The sequence below is a fragment of the Apaloderma vittatum genome, unplaced genomic scaffold (genome assembly GCF_000703405.1).
Source record: "Apaloderma vittatum isolate BGI_N311 unplaced genomic scaffold, ASM70340v1 scaffold3986, whole genome shotgun sequence".
NCBI lineage: Eukaryota > Metazoa > Chordata > Aves > Trogoniformes > Trogonidae > Apaloderma > Apaloderma vittatum.
Genome location: NW_009723220.1, coordinates 20,094 through 39,122, shown reverse-complemented (window position 1 = coordinate 39,122; position 19,029 = coordinate 20,094). Strand labels below are relative to the sequence as shown.

General features: G+C 39.3%; 1 protein-coding gene across 2 annotated transcripts in view; it reads right to left on the bottom strand.

The window, feature by feature from the left end:
• The window catches only part of ZFYVE9 (zinc finger, FYVE domain containing 9), a 38,564-nt gene extending 19,922 nt beyond the window's left edge, over positions 1 to 18,642 (bottom strand). The window contains exons 1-7 of one of the 2 annotated variants that reach the window (XM_009872014.1): positions 18,573 to 18,642; positions 15,691 to 17,771; positions 8,130 to 8,229; positions 4,276 to 4,452; positions 3,772 to 3,941; positions 2,909 to 3,032; positions 1,100 to 1,222 (exon numbers count right to left, since the gene is read on the bottom strand). In XM_009872014.1, the coding sequence (XP_009870316.1) occupies positions 1,100 to 1,222; positions 2,909 to 3,032; positions 3,772 to 3,941; positions 4,276 to 4,452; positions 8,130 to 8,229; positions 15,691 to 17,771; positions 18,573 to 18,642 (2,845 nt within the window). The remainder of the gene's footprint in view (positions 1 to 1,099; positions 1,223 to 2,908; positions 3,033 to 3,771; positions 3,942 to 4,275; positions 4,453 to 8,129; positions 8,230 to 15,690; positions 17,772 to 18,572) is intronic. The other variant, XM_009872015.1, reaches the window with a different exon arrangement.
• Positions 18,643 to 19,029: the final 387 nt, after the last annotated feature.

Sequence of the window (19,029 nt, the reverse complement as noted above, 5' to 3'; positions counted from 1 at the left end):
TTCGCTGTGTATCTGTCACACACACAAATCGGGTTCTAAATCTGTTACCTCTCAAGGAAGAACATCCCCAAAAGAAAAGGAGCTCACTGATTCTCAGTTTACAGCTAAGGAAGAGCCAGAGCATTACAGCTCCCAGTCAGATCCTGGGATCAGCACCAGAGAGTTGTAGCAGTTACTGTACCCAAATTAAAGGCCAGGATTTAACTGGGAATGAAGGAGCTTGGGAGAAGGCCAGGCTGTTGGCTGTGTGCATCCTGATAGCAAAACCAGTTTCAGACAGTGGTATCTCTCTCAGGATGGATACCTGGATGTCAGGTGTTTTCATGAGACATCACTGTCTTCTTCAGCTTCACATTAATGTTCGTGATGACACATGCTCCAAGCTTCACAATTCATTTGCTGAGGACACTAACTTACTGAAACAAAATCTTTTCATCCGTGTGTGCATATATATGCATACTAATGACATTTTTATACATACATCCCAAACTGTACTGCTGCTAGTCAGATGCTGAAAGGTTTATAAACAACCTCTTAATTTATTATATGAGCTTTTTGCTATTGTATGACATTTCACTGCAAAACTGTCCTTCTCAATTTCTCATATAATTTCTTCTTGCCCAGCAGAGATCAACTGAGATGCCAAGAGGAGAAGTCATCTGTGTTGCCCCCTCATTCCTCCCTCCCTCTCTCAGCACACGTGCACGGGACAGAAGAGGCACCCAGTGGAAGGGAACATGGGCATTGCTATGGGAGGGAACCCCTCTGCTTTTTCCAGAATGGGATGACAGGGAAATGATTCAAGGAACCAAAGGAAGAATGACTGATAAAACACTTTGCCCTGCCAGGTTGGACAGGAGACACCAATTTCCAAATCTGAGACTCGAGGCTCTCACAGTCTAGATTATATTTTCTACACAAAAAAAAACATTAAAACTGTACTGATGTCTAAATCACTGGAAAAGAGCCTTTTGTAATTTCATTTAATATGACTAAGTACAAAGTTTTCAGTCCATGCACATTTTCAGAGACTATCCTACTGATAATATCTATAAAATTCCCCCTCTCATGCCCCAAGTCTTATTAAATAATAACTTACAATTTACTATTTTTACCATGGACAGCAAATTAGCATTTAAAACAAATACAAGAGGGTCAGGGCCACCATCCTCCAGCTGCTGCATGACAGAAATCTGAGAAGGTCTCTCTTCTACAGCATAGTCTATAAAAGAAACAAGTTAAACACACAGTGAAGTTCTTAACTTACTGGTATAGTACATTATAATCAGATAACCCCAATTCTGATGCTTTTCGCTTTTTTGACCTTTAAAAAAAAGCTTATTTAAGTATTGCTGGTTTGACTGATTGTTTCCTGGGCTGGTAATTTCCAATTTCATAGCATTTATGTGCATAATCCCAGTACACCCTTGAGAAAGTGCAGCTTGTTTCATAAATCAAGTTTTTTTCAGTACCAAGTGAAGGAGAAAATGGAAATCAAATTGAGAAATGTGTCATGGCGTCAGCTGAAATCCCAAATGACGAAGAAGTTAATCATTATTTATATCAGAGCAAAGCATAGAGCATCAGTCCTGGACTACAAACACCAACACATGGTTTATCCCTACATTACATAACTTACATTTTCTGTGCCTTAGCTACTAAGAAGATAACAAAGAGGAGAACACTATGTAAACCAACATTTTTTTATAAGTCATAGGAGGTCTAAATCCTGTGTAAAATGGATCCCAACATGAAATTTCAAATATGTCCATAGTGTTCCTCTATGATTAGACCCAGATGACTAGCAAATTAATTTTTTTCATCCATCTGATTATAAACTACTCTGCATCTAAGCTTTTAAAAAATAAAATAGAGGAAAACAGATTTTTAAAGAAATGTATTACCTTTCCAGCTAAAATTATCTAGAAAGAAAGGTAACACTGCTTTCTAATGTGAAAAATGGCTTTGGAATTTATTTTAACAGAATATCAGAAGTAAAATGCTGCAAAGAAAAAACAGTATGTGACAGCGTTTGAAACAGTTTAGTATACAAAATATGATTTATGTGAGGTTATGTATATAAAAGCTGAAAAGTATACTGTAGTTTCACTCCTTTTTTGTGGAGGGGATTGAATAATTAGGCACCCATATGAACAGTTAACACAGGATGGAACAGATTTGTTTTGAAACTAAATGCTGCTCACATTTTGGGTTTGACGCTATCCTGCAATAAAAGGTTACTTCCAGCTTAGCATTAGAAATGCACTGTATCAGCAAAATATTTAACAGGAATAAAAAAATCAAAGACGAAAAAATAAGCTAATCCCAAGAACGTATTAAAAGATGTTTTGAATCAAACTGTAGGAAGCAACTGTCAGATAAACATATAAATTCTCTTAATCTTTTAAAATTTAGTTTTTAATTTTCTGAATCCTCCTCCACTTGGACACTCTGGAAGGGGCCATCACAATTACTAAAAGCTTTACTGTGGGCCAAGACGTGCAACAGTGCTGCTGAATGCAGTGCTCGGGGATGCCTCAAACAGAGAATTTCAGAGAAGAGAATCATGAATATTCATAAGGCTAATTAAAATGTATCTCTGTGTGAAACATTCCCCACAGTCTGATTAGTGAAGAAATTAGCACATATTTCTGGACTGAAGTTAATTTTCTTTTTGCTTTCTGTTTTATTTCTTACAGTAATTTCATTGCAAGATGGAGTTCTTCCTGGATGCTAATAAGGATCAGTGGTGCAAGAGAGCATCCCAACGTGCAGCCACAAGTACTTACTGTGAATTCCTTAAATATTCAGCATATTGTCACCATCTTATTTTTAAAATAAATACAGTAGCTATTAGGTGAATTGCAACTGGTAAGCATAAAAGCTAGCTGCCAAATTACACCCTCACCTCCTTTTACACCAGTGGAGATGAGAATTGGAGGAAGACCATCTTCAGGAATTAGATTCATTGCACTGCCAACAGGACTGCCAACCTGAGTTATATTTCCCGAGAATACAGAAGCATTATCAGTCTACAAGAAGCAAACAACAAGAAAGGACAACATTACAGAAGTAATAATGTTAAAATTCTAAGAACTGGCTGACTACTAGACATAGCTGAAATAGTCTTGTATCTGCTGGAGAACCAGAAGTACTGAATAATTTGGCTTTTTAACAAACAGATGATCACGTGATGACTCCTGTATGTGAACTATTAATAAAGACAGAGACTGCATCTCCCTTCCATAGCACCACCTATACCCATTTCTTTACAAAAATCAAAATGTTACCTGTGCCCATCTGAACTTTTTGCAAGGTCAGTTCCAATCCCATGGGGTATGGTCTATTTAACACCGTTAGATTAAATCTGCACTTTCCTGAATACAGCATTCTATGAGAAGCATCAAAATATTCTTCTGCTTCATGCTACAACAATCTTACTGTTTCAACTCCTTACTGACTGTGACTCAGCTTTTTTAAACATGTGTTGCACAAATATCCTCCATACCCAGGCTGTACAGCCAAACACTTGGAAGCCACCTCGCACACAGACTTCAAGCACTGCTTAGCACTCTGCCCCATAACAATTCATCTCAGTTCAAAATACACAGTTGTCTCAGCACTCCGCAAACATTAAAATAAGTGAGGACACTCGCTACACAACACAATCAAGACAAGTCTCAACAGATTTCCTAGATCAGTCTTACTGCAATCACCATTACTCACGACCAAAGCAAGCACAGTATTTTGGGCAGGGAATAGCTTCCTTACTTCTGCTGATAAAGAGTTGTTGGTCACAGGCTTTGATGGATCATGCGACACTGCTAAGGTTCCTGTAGAAGTTGTCCCAGCCACTGTCAGTTTTGCTGCATCGGCAACTTCTCCATTGGGTAATATTCCATCAGCAAACCAAACACGCCTTTGTTCTCTAGGTTGAGCCACTAGAGAGAACATAAAGAAAATAGGATTTAAGATCTCACAGCAACACTGACTGGAAAAACTGAGTACAGAAGAGCAAAATGGAAAAAAAATAATAAATAGAGAAATGTGGACTGGCAGGGACTTAAGACATCATCTATTGCCTTCTTTGTGGCAGCATCACATACAAACACACGTGCTGAGAATGTTTACATGTCCTTGAAGACCTGATGTCCCTACTGAGGGCAGGGATATCACAGTTGGCATTAGCTGGAGCATTTGCAATGGATGAGGTGCAGATATTCTTCCCAAATTCTTGCTACAGGTAAAATGAAAGAAAAAAAGAAGTAATCTCACCTTCTGCTCCAGGATGCTTTAAAACTCCCACAGGCACCATGACAGTGGGAGGCGGAGAGCTCAGGGCGCCCGAGGCCTGAGCCTGCTGCAAAGGAGGGATAGTAGAACAGTATTCAGCGGGATTGTTAGGGTTAGGACTCTGGCTTGAGGCACTCATCATGTTCTCCCAGGCTTGAGCTAAAGCAAACAAAGAACAAGAAACATGAACACAGCGGAAGGTACCTAACAGTTCAAAACACTGTGTGAGGTTTTCAGAAACACTATGTGAAGCAGTGTTTCTGAAAACACTGTGTGAAGTAGGTATGGACCCTGCTACCTTCCATTATTTAAAAGCCCAGGAGACTGTAATTAAGCAAGAAAACCCATAACAGGAAGAGAAACAGCACTGGTCCTGTGCAATAAAAATAGCAGTTCATATAGAAAAATTTTCTGGAAGTTATAACAATACACTTTGACTGAATGATACGTAGTTCCTCATGCATTTTATTTCCTCTTCAAAGATTTAACTGGAAACACTGAATTCCTATATATATATATATGCATACTTATCACGCTGTATGGACAGATGGACATTCCTATTACAAATGTTTTATAACCTACAGGATACTTGAGCAGTTTTGTATATGACAAAAAGCACCTTGTATTTCTTTATATCCAGAGCAAACTAGTACCGATCAAAACCTTAAACATTCTTAACTACAAAAAAAATTTATGCTATTAATTCTGAAGGTATGGCTTGAGGTTTAATTCAATTGACCAAACAGTAACACATAAAACTTCTTTGTCAACAACATGGATCACAGCTAGTGACACAGACTGTATCTTGACAGCACTACTTTTTCATCCGTAAGGAAGGCCGGTAGCTGTGCAACGTACCAGAAAAACTGTATGCGTGCTTGTACCTTCAACCGTATTAGTATGTTGCAAATAAATGCATTCCTCTAATCAGGCATAAATATCATGCCACCTAAGCTCTTGGAGCAGCTCTAAAGCCTGAATAAATCCTGTACATCTTTGGGTTCCTTTGGCTACAAATTGTCAGAAAACCAAGGTGAAAATAACACCAAAAACACCCAAACAGACCACAGCAGAACAGAAACCCCTCCTGCTTCCTCCCATCAACCTGCAAAACCAATAGAGTGAAATCCCTGCCAATGGAAAAGATACCGACATTTCCATTTAAGAACATTTATTACATTTAATTATTTTGTAACAGCAATTCTGTATTCATTTAGAGTACAGGTCCTGAATGAAGGAAGTGTTAAAAATGCGCAAAGAAAAGGATCTCTGTATTAGAAAAGTGATAGCATGGTAAAAGAACATTTTTAAAGCCTTCTCTAAATCAAGCAAAGTGCTAACTCAGCATATCTACCAACTGAAAAGACCGTAAAAATAGCATTGGGAACTTATTATACACATAGCCTGGCCATGGAAAAGTGCCAGAAAACATGCAGCCCTCCCCCCCGCCCCACCCCAATGAAACACAAGCCAGACACCAAGTAACCAAACGAAATAACTACTTTTAAAGCGTGATTCCTGGTTCCGAGACTGTGCAAAGATTAATGCTTAACCTGCTGCACTGAGTGGAAAAACCCCAAAACTGCATCCACAAAGAAACTGCAAGGAACAGAAGGGCTCAGATATGACCAGGCTATAGGCTAACCAGCCAGTAGCCAAAAGCATCGTGACAAAGCACGGCAGCAGGGACAGAAACAGAGGTAGCCCTGGGCAAGCACACCTAACCGCACAGGCAGCACTCGCTCTCTGATAAACCAAGCAGTGGTGTCACTGTTCACTGCCATTAATGTGTATCCATCCTGGCAACAGGACAGAAAGGCTTTTAGAAGAAAATCATTATAATATGATCGATTTTATTATGCTTTTTCTACAAGAACACTTGTGGATTCAACTGAAATATGTTCAGATTCTTCCCCTCCCCCAGACAAAAACAAATCCTACTCACCAGAAAAAAAAGGAGCCAGCTGTCTTTTGCCCGGTGTGTGTGTGTGTGTGTGTGTGTAATTCCTTGTTCCTGTATACCTTGAAATGTGTCCATTTCTCCATCTCAAAATGGAACATTTTAGCACCCCTTCAATGTCATCATGGGAATTTGGATTTAATTTCTAGATACTACAATCTACAATTTCCTGTCACTTTACACATTTGGCCTACAGTAAAGAATTATTAAAAATTAAAACCTACCACTGCCAACTGATTAATCTTTAATCTTTTTGAAACAGAAAAGAATTACTCCTCTTTAACAACAGAAACTAATTTTGGATGCTCATCTCAAGACTTAGCACTAAGTTACTTCCAACCAAACCTGCGTAATACTGAACTTCTTTGGAGAAAAAAATAAAGCTATGAGCTCCGTAGTTTAGTTAAGATGCTCAATGAATTAACATCTTTCTGAAAATAGCAGCCCAAATAATCTAGTATACAGCAACATGTAAAGATAGCATCAAAATTATCTTGCCTGAATGCTGAAATAAAACAGAATTTTCCTAACTAATTCTTGGTTAAAACTACAGCAGCAATCTTTTATCAAAGTCTCCAACATTTAACTAAATGTCTGCAGCAATGGTGATTCCATGATAACTATTCAATAATTATCAGGACAGTTAGTTATCCTAATGGTTAGAAGTTTGCATTTAGAACTTGAAGTTGTCTGACTTCACATTTTACCTACTACATGTTAGCGTGTGCCAGTCAGACCTTCCTCAAAAACTGAAGTAACTTCTGTCATCAAGCTTGAGTTATCCAGATATGTATTTATACCCCGAGACCAAGTCACCAATTCACCCTTCCATTAATAAATCAAAGACAGAATGCCCGGAACTTCTCATGAAGACACAGGTTTTCTCATGATTTAAGCACTCACGTGGATTCTTTCTCAACGTAATCCAATTTTTCTACCTTCTCAACTGAAGACAAAAAACGAACACTGAGTCTTTCAGCAACAGCTGTCTTGGTGTCATGGATATAAGTCAACTGGACAGCACCATCACCCAAAGGTAAATGCTGGCGCAGGAAGCTCCTGAAATTTTCAGAGGTCTCAAGATAGACTAGGAAGAATACTCTCTGTTTGCTCATATTTATACCACATATCTAAAGTGTTAATGCTACAAAGGACAAAATACAAATATATTCCATGGCTGTTTCGCTAAAACCAAACACAGACTTTCCTCAGATCAAGCAGAAGTAACATGACTTCTGGCTGGTTGTACTTGTTAGCATCGGAACTACTGGCAACCTCTCTCACGTCCCACGTTCCCATCAGGCTCTCAGCCACAGCACCAGCCCAGGTTCGACAGCCTCTCCAGTAACGTGCCCAAAGCAATAATCCAGACTCAATTTGTGGACAGGTTTTCAGACATCTCCTACTCTAGCACCAAGGACTTAAGGAGGAAGAAAAGATGGATTAATCTGTGAACAAATACTACTTAGTGCATAATCTAGAAACGGCACAACTGCATTACTCTTCTCTTTGGCATCCCATATAAAGGTCCAACAAGTTATCTACTCCGGCATCAGAGGACAAAGAGGAGACTCCCAAATTAGGAACAAAAACAATCACCAAAAATGATGGTTTCTGGAACCCTGGTATAGCACTCACAACTGACAGCTTTCAAACTCATTGCAATCTTACCAATTTTTGCCTTTTGTAAATCATATTTAGTTCAGGAATTCCCATTCCCCATAGGGATTCCATGCTTGTCTCTCAAGAGTCTTTCCTGTTTTACAAGACATACCCACGCAAATAAAGTTGACTTTTTTTTTTTGTTTAAATAGCATCACTGCAACTCCACACAAAGCCACTGAAGCACTGCGTTGCAAATTCTCTTCCCACTTACCATTCATTAGCACAGAATGGCAGATCACACACACTCGAGCTTCCTTGCGGTCCATGTACAGCAGCTTGCACTTCAGGCTACAGCACGCCGCGCAAAACACCTGGAACCAAATGGAAGGAACTTAAACGTTGTTCAAAAGTACGTGACGAACTGAGGAATTCGGACAAGAGAGTACATGTAAAGCTCTAGACATGCAAAATAAGAAGATAAATTATCAGTATTTTCCCATTAAAGCCACAGTGACCAAGATCTGTCTGAGGTGACCTCCCTACTAATCCTGAAGAAGCTGTACTGCATGGAACACATTAAATGCACGTTGTCCTCAGCGTGCATTATGGTATTTTTAAAATATGTTTGGCATAAATGACAATAGGTTAGTAAACTCCTACCACTTTATAATACCCCACAGAATTAACAATTTGATAATTAATTTCAGTCTTAGAAGATGCATGAGCACTTTCTAGAACCAACTATGTTTAAGTGCACAAGTTTACTTAAGAGACTGCTATGGCACAGATACCAGTTAGCTCAGTCAGTTAGAGCGTGATGCTGATAACACTGAGGTCGGGGGTTTGATCCCTGTTTGGTCCCCATGTGTGGGCTGATCTAGCTGAGAGGTGTCCCTGCCGACGACAGGGAGGTTGGATTAAATGATCTTCAAGGTCCCTTCCAGCCTAGGCCATTGTATGGTTTTTATTTGCAGCAGGGCAATTAATCTAAACTAGCGACTCTATTTACTCTCTGTATAACAAGTTACTCTCTCAGTTGAGAGTTAAGTGAAGAGCGACGTATCTAAATGTTTTAAGTGTGCAACATACAAACCAAGACATTTAAAAAAGCCAAATGACATTGGTACTGCAAGAAAATCTTGCTCCATATACGCATATATATATATATTTACACGGTTATATATATATATTTACACGGTTACAAACACTACAGCATCATAATACTAGAGAGAAATCAGGAACTAGAGAGAAATCAGGAACTGCCCTTCAGGCATGCTGGCTGCTAAGCGGGGAGTGGGTGCCAGATGCCGGTGAGGACAGCGTGCTGTGGAGCTGCAGCTGCATCGCTGATGCTTCTCACCTGAACCAGGTCTAATAAGTCCCCAGTCCTGGGCAGGAAAGAGTCTTGAGGCTTCCTCCAAACAAGTAAAAACCATAAAACACAAGCACGGCTCATGCACCAAAATACACACTTGCACACAGATACAATGCTACAATAGCAACTGCAATCTCAAAATCCTGCAGAACAGACAAATTAGGGTGCCCTAATGATTTCTTATTTGTTTTTAAAAATAGTATTTTCTTAATTTTCAAAAACAAACAAACAGTATTTCATCATGGTTATCATTCAGGTGACGTGAAGATACTAATGAACATCCATTTCATGCAGAAAGACTATGTCACACTCAGGACATCCAGGAACAAATGAGTTCAGATATCAAGAAAGAATGTCAAATTTTAACTATAGTTGGATATTATATGTACAATTCACTTTGCATTATTATGATCTGTAATACTTTCTTAATCCAAAAAATTGTTTCAACATCACTAAAACAGTAGTATTTTGTCATAATACAGACAAGAAACTACACAGGATTCTCACACATAAATATATGCAAGTCTAATTAAATTCCAGCTAAGTTGAAAACCATACCAAATTAAAACCATTCTGCAGCCTGTTACCGTTGCAGTCTTTTAGTGGCAAGTGTTTAAAATAAACATATAAGCTCTGAGCTCAACATGAGAAGTAAAAAATCGAATGTGAAGAAAGAAGAGCTCACCCTTGTAGGGGATTTCCTTGCAGAACAAGGACACAGTATATCCCTAGAAAGTTTGGACAATCCAGCTTGGACCATAAACAATGCTCTGTTCTTAGAGCCGCCTTGAAGCTTAAAAAGAGGTAACAAAGTTGTATCTGCAAGAACTTTGCTGGATGTGCAAGGGCAATCTAACACCCACAAGGATCGATAAAGATAATCAAGGACTAAGCTTATTGTAGCTTGTGCTTGGCGCGTGAACACAGAGCATACTGTTTAACTGTATATATACTGGGCTAATTGGAGCAATAAAGTTGGAACGGCATGTAACCGCATCGGTGTGATTGTCGTTACCTGGCGGCTCTCCGAAAAGGGACCCTCTTCATCTGGTGCCTGAACAGGGACCCTTATTACCGCTTAAATGCAGAAAACTACTTAAATGCAGATCGCCTAAATGCGGGAAGACTCTGAAGCATCGTATTCAAGCCGATTTGGGAGCCGGACTCCGAATATCGGATTCAAGCCAATTTGGGAGCCGGAGATCCGAAGGCGGGAGCATCCGGGGTATGACCAAAAGGGCACCGGAGACCAGAGTTTGAGCGGCCGATCAAACCCCTGCCAAGGTAAGACCATGATGGAAACGGTCATAGAATCATAGAATCATAGAATGGCCTAGGCTGGAAGGGACCTTAGAGATCATCTAGTCCAACCTCCCTGTTTTGGGCAAGGACACCACCTCTCGACTAGACCTGGCAACACATGGGGACCGAGCGGTCGTGGCAACTCGCCTCCTTTTTAGTATTCGCTCCAAGAGAGGAGAAAAGGAGGAGGGAGAAGTTGGTCTCTCTAAGAGAGGAGAAAAAATAAAAGAGAAAGAAGTTATTGCCCTTGTGAAATGGGCACAGGAAAGAGGGAAGATGAAAGACGCGGCTTTAATATTTAGCTCCACTGAATGGCGCGAAGTGGCAGACCTATTATGGGACTGTACGCTAGATGCTGGAAAAGATGGCAAAAAGGCGCAAGAGCGAAGCGTTGTATGCAAAACTGTTGTAAACACTTTAGAAGCCATGTAGGCAGAAAAACGGGTTGTTATAGCTGCAGTAGAGGCGATTGGAGGAATAAAGACAGCAGCGAACCTCCCTAGTCAGTCTAACCCATCTCGCCTTACCTCGATTTTTGGTCTCAGGAACATCTGTCCTATAAAAGGGATGTCTGCCCCAGTTTGCTCAACTGTTGGGGAGCTATTAGAGTGCAGCCAGAAACAGGAAGTTTCACAGCTGAGCGCTGTTGAGACTGAGCAGAATCAGGAAGTAACCTCTCCGCCAGAGCCGGAGGAAGTGCAGACGCAACAGTGTCAGGAGCAAAGTGAAGCTTGCTGCGGCACGAAACTTTACCCCTCCTTGCCCAACTCTGACGGGGATCAGGACAGTCGATCTAGTTCTGATGAGTCTTCTGATTCAGATAAACCCCCAAAATGCAGTAAAAAAAGAGAAGAAAAAGAAGGGGAAAAATCAAACCCTTCAAGAAATTATGAAAAAGTTGTCAGAACTGTCACTAGAACAACAAAACTAAAAGAAAAAGATAAGTCTGAGTCATCTTCCTATTGGAAGGTCCCCGGGATAGAGTTTCCAACACGACAAACAATTAAGCCACTATCCTCTATCACCCCTGCGGAACCATTCGCACCACCGCACCCAGGTTTTGATCCAGTGCGACTGACTCCAACAGAAAGAGATCCGATAAAGCAGAGATGGAGCGGTGTTATTAGAGATGCAATTATAGAGGGCGATTGGAAAGCAGTTAATACACTTGCGTGCCCGGTGATATCAACCAACGGACAGTTGAACTGGGAACCTCATGATTGGAAAATATTACAGCGAGCAAAAGAAACAGTTACAACTCACGGCATTCCCTCTGAGAGCAACGTGGCGAGCACTATGGGCGATTCGGCAGATATTGGTGAAAATGCTGCTGCTACTGAGCTCACTAATGATTTAATTGACTTAGCACCTACGCTGCAGAAAGAGATTGCAATTCAAACGAGTTGTGTGAACCTTTTCTCCTTCCAAACTGAAACTGCGATACAGACTAGCCTGATTAATCTCACTGATTTGCAAGGATTGAGGAGTAGCTATGAGGGAACTGCACTGAGAGCTGGGCATCCGGAGGAGGGCGACAGTTCCTTTGATGTTGGAACGGCACGTAACCGTATCAGTGTGATTGTAAAAAGGGACCCTCTTCATACCCTGTCTCGTTTCAACCAGTTTTAATGTTTCCTAATTATGCTAAATTAAGTACTTCAAAACCAAAATATAAGTGTGTATACACTAGCATTTTCACGCAAAAAAAACCCAACCTTTTAACAAACGCGAAATCCTTTTTTTAAAAAAAAAAAAGAAAAAAAGAAAATGTACTTTAAAACTCTGATTTCTTCATTTACACCTTAACCCAATTTATAAGCATTCTAGGGAATATTAATAACAACATCACAGCATGTTCTAGAGACATTTGACATCATTTCAGCTCTCTGGGAGAAACTTCCAGCTGAAAGTTCAGCATTGAACATGGAAAAATCAATGCCTTCAACCATGAATGAAGGTCCAACACCAATTAATATCTAATTTAGGACCCTTTCTCAAACAACACATTGTGCATTCAGCAAAGCTCGCAAGTGCAAATGATCTAAATATTGAAAGAGAAAATAGAAGCGATGACAGAACATCTACACCTCCTCTCTCAGGCTGCACCAGCCTTCTAACAGTAGTAACGCAGAGGAAGAACACAATCCAGCACAAGTGACAATTCAATTTTGTTATTAACAATCACCAAGTCATTATCTCAGTATATCACACTATAAAAAAAGAACATAGCAGTGTCAAAGCAAGTTTTTGTTACTAAGGGCTTTCAGGTTCACTGGGAGTTGTTAAAGCATCTGTTGCTAGGGGGTTTGGTGTTTTTTTTATCTTTTAGTGGAAAAATACAGTTATAGTTGTCAGTTGAAAGATGACGTACACATTTTCTAGTTTTCTTATCAAAGACGATTGTTTCATCTGACAACAGAAAATACATAAATACATAACGTATAATTTATGAATGTATTCCAACACATTCTTCAGTTTCTTCATTTTAATTCAATATTTACTGTATTACTTTCTACCGTTCCCCCAAGATTCATACCTTCCATTAACTTTGCAATTATTATCCAGAAATTAAAAATCCGACACAGTCTTCCCAGGTGCCACTCGACTATTTTTACATGCAACTCTCATTCCCAAATGACACAGATACATTCAACCCTACTACAATAACTTGTCATGATGCTAATAAAGCTTAAAAAGAAACTGTTGTGCTAGAGCTTGTGGTCAAGAACGTATTCCCACGGCTTCCCCTTGAAACAGCTGCAAGAGCTGAAGACATTATCTCCTCAGTTCTTTAAGTGAGATTCATATATTTGATAAGAACAGTGGAAGCGTCACTGAGATTCAGTAGTTACCAATACCACAGGAACATGGTCAACGTGACTTGCTCTGGGGAGGGTTATTTTTAAGCAGAAAGCAAGAGCTGAACAGCTCAGAGTAGCCAAGTCTCAAGCCACTACAGCTACATTGATCAGAGCATGCCTGTCAAAGCCTTTGGTCTCCTTCCTCCTGGAATTGTTAAAGGATTTAAATGTTGTAAAGCAAGTTTCACCTATATTTACGTAGTATTTATAAGTGAGTGGTTTTTTAAAGAGAAAATAATATACAAAGGTTTGAAATACCAGAATTTTCTGCCACATCTTTTGACTACACGTGTACAAATTTGGCCCAGACAACATTAGCTAACAAAGTCTCTAAAAACAAGCCATTCTGAGGATTATTGCAACACTCTGTGAGAATATTAAATACTAATATTTAAATACTAGTTTTTCACATCTAAGAAACAAGTTCGTCTACAGAGCATTTCTTTCTCTGCACTCCCCACATATCATCCAAAACAATGATGGTTGTTTTTCTCAAGGCTTATCTTCAGTAGTTAAAAAAAAAAAGCCTACTATTTTTTTTCCTTTGCTCTATTTGTGCATGTTTTATCCATTTTGTTTACAAATATCTTCATTTTCTCACACTCATTTGTGCAATTCAGGGCTTCAGTTATCATAGAAAGTAATTAAATCCAAACAACGAACTTGTTTAAAACATAAAAGTTAAGTAGAAATTACTGCAAATGAAAATTGTAGTCCTATTTACGGAACTCATAAAAAAACCAGAGGAATCACCTAAATAAATGACATTACTAGTCACAGCTAAAATGATGGACACTCCTTTAACTACTACGCCTTACAGATTCTCCTTAATTGCAAGAATAAAGAGTCTGAGCCTCGGATATTAACCAAAAGGCACACACAGAAAGTAGGCATGTACCTCACGCGATGCTTATTGATCGCCTGCGGTTACCAGCTCCACGTCAGGACTTCCACTGCAACCGAGCTGCAAGAGGATGGGCAGAGCAAGCATCCAACTGGATGGCCTGGACCAGTGCACAACGAACGTCTGCTTAGCTTTTAAAAGCATCCAGGGAAACATTTTTTCAGCATGTCTCAAAATCATATTTGAGTAAAGTCTACTTAACCGGTGTTGCAGTGAAGAGACCGAGTGCTATGCATTTTGGTTACTAAAGGGACAAATGGGACACACACGTGGTCCAACAGAGAGGAGAAAGCCTGGTTTTTTCTGCCAGGCTGGTTTCCTGAAACAGGTGCCATAAGGGTTTGAGCTTTTCAAATATATTTGCTTCTTTTAGGTCCTTTGTTCAGGTCATTCTGCTTCCCTGCACTCTTCTGGTAGCAAAAGATAATGCCCACAGCAGTCAGGAGGTCTTTCAAACAACTTCATAAACCTTTGGATAGGGCCTAAATGAACCAAAGTTACTTTTACTCTAGTTCTTAGTGGGGTTTAGTATTTCTTTTCATCTTGAAAACATTCACCATTATCTACTTGACAAGAGTGTTACTTTTCCACTTCTGAATCGTCATATCTTTTCCTAAGTTCCTACTTCTCAAGTGCCACTGATTTTTATTTCAGCAACAATGTATTTGAAAATACTTTATAAGCTCATCATTTACCATAAACTTGCTACACAAGAATTTGTGTTGACCTAAGTGGCATATATATATAAAAAAAGAAGTCAACAGTAAAACATTTCTTATAAAACACAAAATTATGCAGAAATTATGCTTTAGTTGTCTTTGTTAGAAAATTTCTCACCATGTGTACAAACATCAGGGTACAGATAATCTACTATATTTTTTTCCAGGAGCAAACGTATGTTCTTTAAAATAATATAAATAAGATGGGAAAAGTTAGTAAAGAAGATTTAAAAGAACAAAGCTGATCAGCCATCTAAACCAGTTTGAACATCAGGAACTCAGCTGCACACTTACAATTCACATCAATATGTTTCAGTATCTTTAATGGGATTATCGATACAGTAATTTCTGCAAACTAGTTTCCTGCACTTAGCCATTTCATAGCTGTTCAACATGAACCAACGGCGTTGCCTGCTTCAATTAACAAATACACTGCTCTCATAATAATAATTCTTTCAGTTAAAAATAACAATTAGTTATTCTCCATTAGAAAACTAAACAGGTTAGATCTTGGAAACTTTATTCCTTCATAAATCAAACACAGCTTTTTAGGAAGACATGTCAGAAGTAACTATAGCCAGCAGCTTTAGGCAGTCGTCTGATTTGATTTTGTGCAGTATTGAAAAAAAAATTAAAAAAAGGTGCTCTGAGCTTACAAAATACAAACTTACCTTCCCACAAGCTCTGCAATGATGCCTTCTTTTGGTGAATGTAAATCTGGCCTCGCATTTCATACAGTTTGGTGCTTGAGAATCTGGGACCCACACTGGAGCCACCTCACCCAAAGTCGTAAAAGGCTTTCTGGCTGGAGCTCCAAACTGCCCAGCTCTGAGATCATTATCTGGACTATCTGGGGCTACTGCAAGGCACGGACTACTAGAGATTCCAGATTCATACTCTTCCAAATGTTCCCCATTAGTGTCAGTAATAGAGGCATTTGAAGATGTTTCCCCAGGAAATGCATCTGCTGTATCTCCTAACTGCGTCTTACCAAAGACATTTTTGTTTTTACTACTACCTCCACAATTTGGGGGGACAAGATCATTTTGCAAGTGGTCCGACAATGGCTTCGGAATCTGCAGTTTAAGATTTGTAGGTTGCTTAGGTCTTGCACCACCAAAAGGAACACTGATAGATTGCACATTAGTCACTGGTTTTGGTGAAGTTTGCCCTTGCATGGATGAAACCTGACTACAAAGATTATGTAAATAATTTTTCTTTATGTGGTCACTAGTGCTGTTTAAAATAAGACCACTCCCTTCTGTGGTCTCATTTCCTCTCTGTTCATAAACATTAGCATAACACTCCGACTTGCTCTCCTCTATCTCTTTTTCCTCTGTTACCGAATCTTCCTTGGAGGGTAAAGTCTTTGGAACATGAGCAATAATTGGGTTCTGCATTCCATAGGAATCACAACCATTAGACAGAGAGCTTGCTGCTGATGTAGCCATCACATCAGAGAGACTGGACCCTTCAAGCTCGTCTATACCAGTCCCTTTTAAGTCCATGCCTGCCTCCATCATCCCATCTCCACCTTCGTTAGTATTACTACATGCCTCATCAGGCTGTTTTATCTGCAGATGTCTTTCATTCTCTCCCAGAGTTTGCTTATTATTCATCTCATTCAACTTTGTCAGTTCCCAATTAGTCATCTCCTGAGATTCAGGGTAACACTCTGCCATGCCGAGCAATTCCGTTGTGTCAAGACTTTTATCACATTCAATGACTTGGCTTTCAGTGACACTAACATCCTCAGGGGTAAATTGTTCTGCAACACATTCCTTGTAATTGCCACTTCCAGCCACGTTAGGTTGACAAGTTTCAGTGAGCCCAGATACCCTAGACTGTAACTGTTGGGTTGTTTCCTGTTCTAAGATTAAGCTTCCATTACTTGAACCAGAAGAAGAGTTTTTAGCTTCCAGATCCGTTCTCTGAGGAATGGCTTTACCAGTAAAGTTTTCAATGGATACACAATTTTCTTGCATTTTAACAGTACCATCAACTGGTGTCTGTAAGAGAGTCACTGCATTAATCCCTGCAGGCGTAGCTTCTGAGAACAGTGAATCTTTACTCATATTAAAATCATCCCTTAATCGCGAGGAGGGGCATGCAATGGTCAGGCTTTCAGATGAAGTATTAATCAAATGACTTAGAGAGTCATTTTCAGTGCACAGCCTATTTACTTGCTTTTCTGTATCTGTATCTTTTTCCGTGGATCCATTTAGAGTAATACTAAACTGATCACTCTGTCGGTTTTCATTATCCAGTGTAAAGCTAATAGTGTCCATTAGGGACTGACTGTTGTAATTTTTACAATCCAGCAAATCACCACTTTGTAGTGTTGTTCTGTCACAGTTATGCATGACTGCCACCACTAGTACATTTTTCTCCTCTGGCAAGCAAGCTGTATTTCCACATTTCTTTTCTCCTGTTTCCTCAGTGTTACACTGATCATCCTGATTACTGTTTCTTTTAATCAGCTGATCATCTGCTGCTGCCTGATCATCAATCCACATGACTGAGGTCTCCGGGCTTATGCTGAAATCTTTTCCATTAGCACAGTGATCCCCTCCTCCTGTTGGGGTAGTCACTGAATGAGACAAGGAGAAAGACTTTAATCTCTGTTGACATTCATTAGGAGTTGTAGCTTCATTCACATTGGCCACAGTCGAGTTACATGACAGACGACGAGAAGGCGGATCTAGAATCTGATTCCACTTAGCACCCAGTAGTGTAGGTGAAACAGCGGCATCTGAAAAAGTGTTTAAATAAGAGAACTTACTGTCCTATTAAAGCCAGAGGTTCCATTAACTCTGTTGCATCAGAATGCTTCAAACATAAATGTACAGATGTTCAAATACGGGCACAACAGTAAAACACTTCTGCCACAACCAACATCCTTGATCAGCCATTAGTAGTGTAATTGCCTAATGTTTCTGGAACTAAAAAAGTTTAGAGCTACACCAATTAGAATTAGGTTGAACTTGCCCAAGCAACTTGAAACTACTGATTAATACACTTTGCACCACTAGAAATGCCCAGAAAGATTCCCACTCCCTTAAAATGTTCAACTTCCTTGACAGAGAAGTAGCACAGAAGTAGCAATTAGACGAAGCAAAAAATTTAATACTTCCAATATAACTTTCATTACATGATTTCTGTGACCTAATAAAGCATTTCTATGCTTGAGTCTTCCAAAACTGTAAAAGAAGGTAAAACCAAGTTTTGCCTGATTTGTTTAAAATAAATTACTAAAATATTGCCACTGAGATTAAGCTTCACAAAATCTTTTAAAAAGTGTGTGGTAGATTTGCTATTAAAGGAGTGAGACATTTTTTTAAAGTACAACAACATTAATGGAAACAGAAGAGAACACTACTAACAAATACTGAAGACACACCACGCAAAACTAACAGATGTTTTTCGCAAGTTCTGATCCTAATTTGCAATTCAAAACCAAAAAGGGTATCACAGACCTCTCCCTCTTCAATGGTGCTCTCTGCACAATAAATACATCTAATATGCAACTGTGATCTTGTTCAAAATGACTCACCTTCGTTTTGCTCAAATTCATCTAAAACCTTATCGAGGTTATATGCCTCTGCTTGGAAATAGTTCTCCATTTGTCAGGGAAAGACCACCAGATTCTTGTCTGAACCTGCCAGAAAACAAATTACAGTCAGATATTTAACCTTCGGTCAGCAGTGTTCCACTACATATTGAGGACAATTCTAGGGATTTAAGGGGAAAAGAAATCAAATTTTACATATATCACATGCATAAATTGGAAGTATTTTCCAGGAATAAAAATTACTTGTGTGCTTTTAAACTTGCTCAATCCAGATTAACAACCTCCTCAGACTTGCTCTGGATTTTATTACCTCCAGTCTCCCAAGTAACATGTACAATCATCAGGATCACCATAAGGGTAAGAGCAAAACTGCTCCAATATCACTCAGAAAATAATAGTCTAGAGAACCAGAAGGATTAACTAATAACAATCTGAAGAT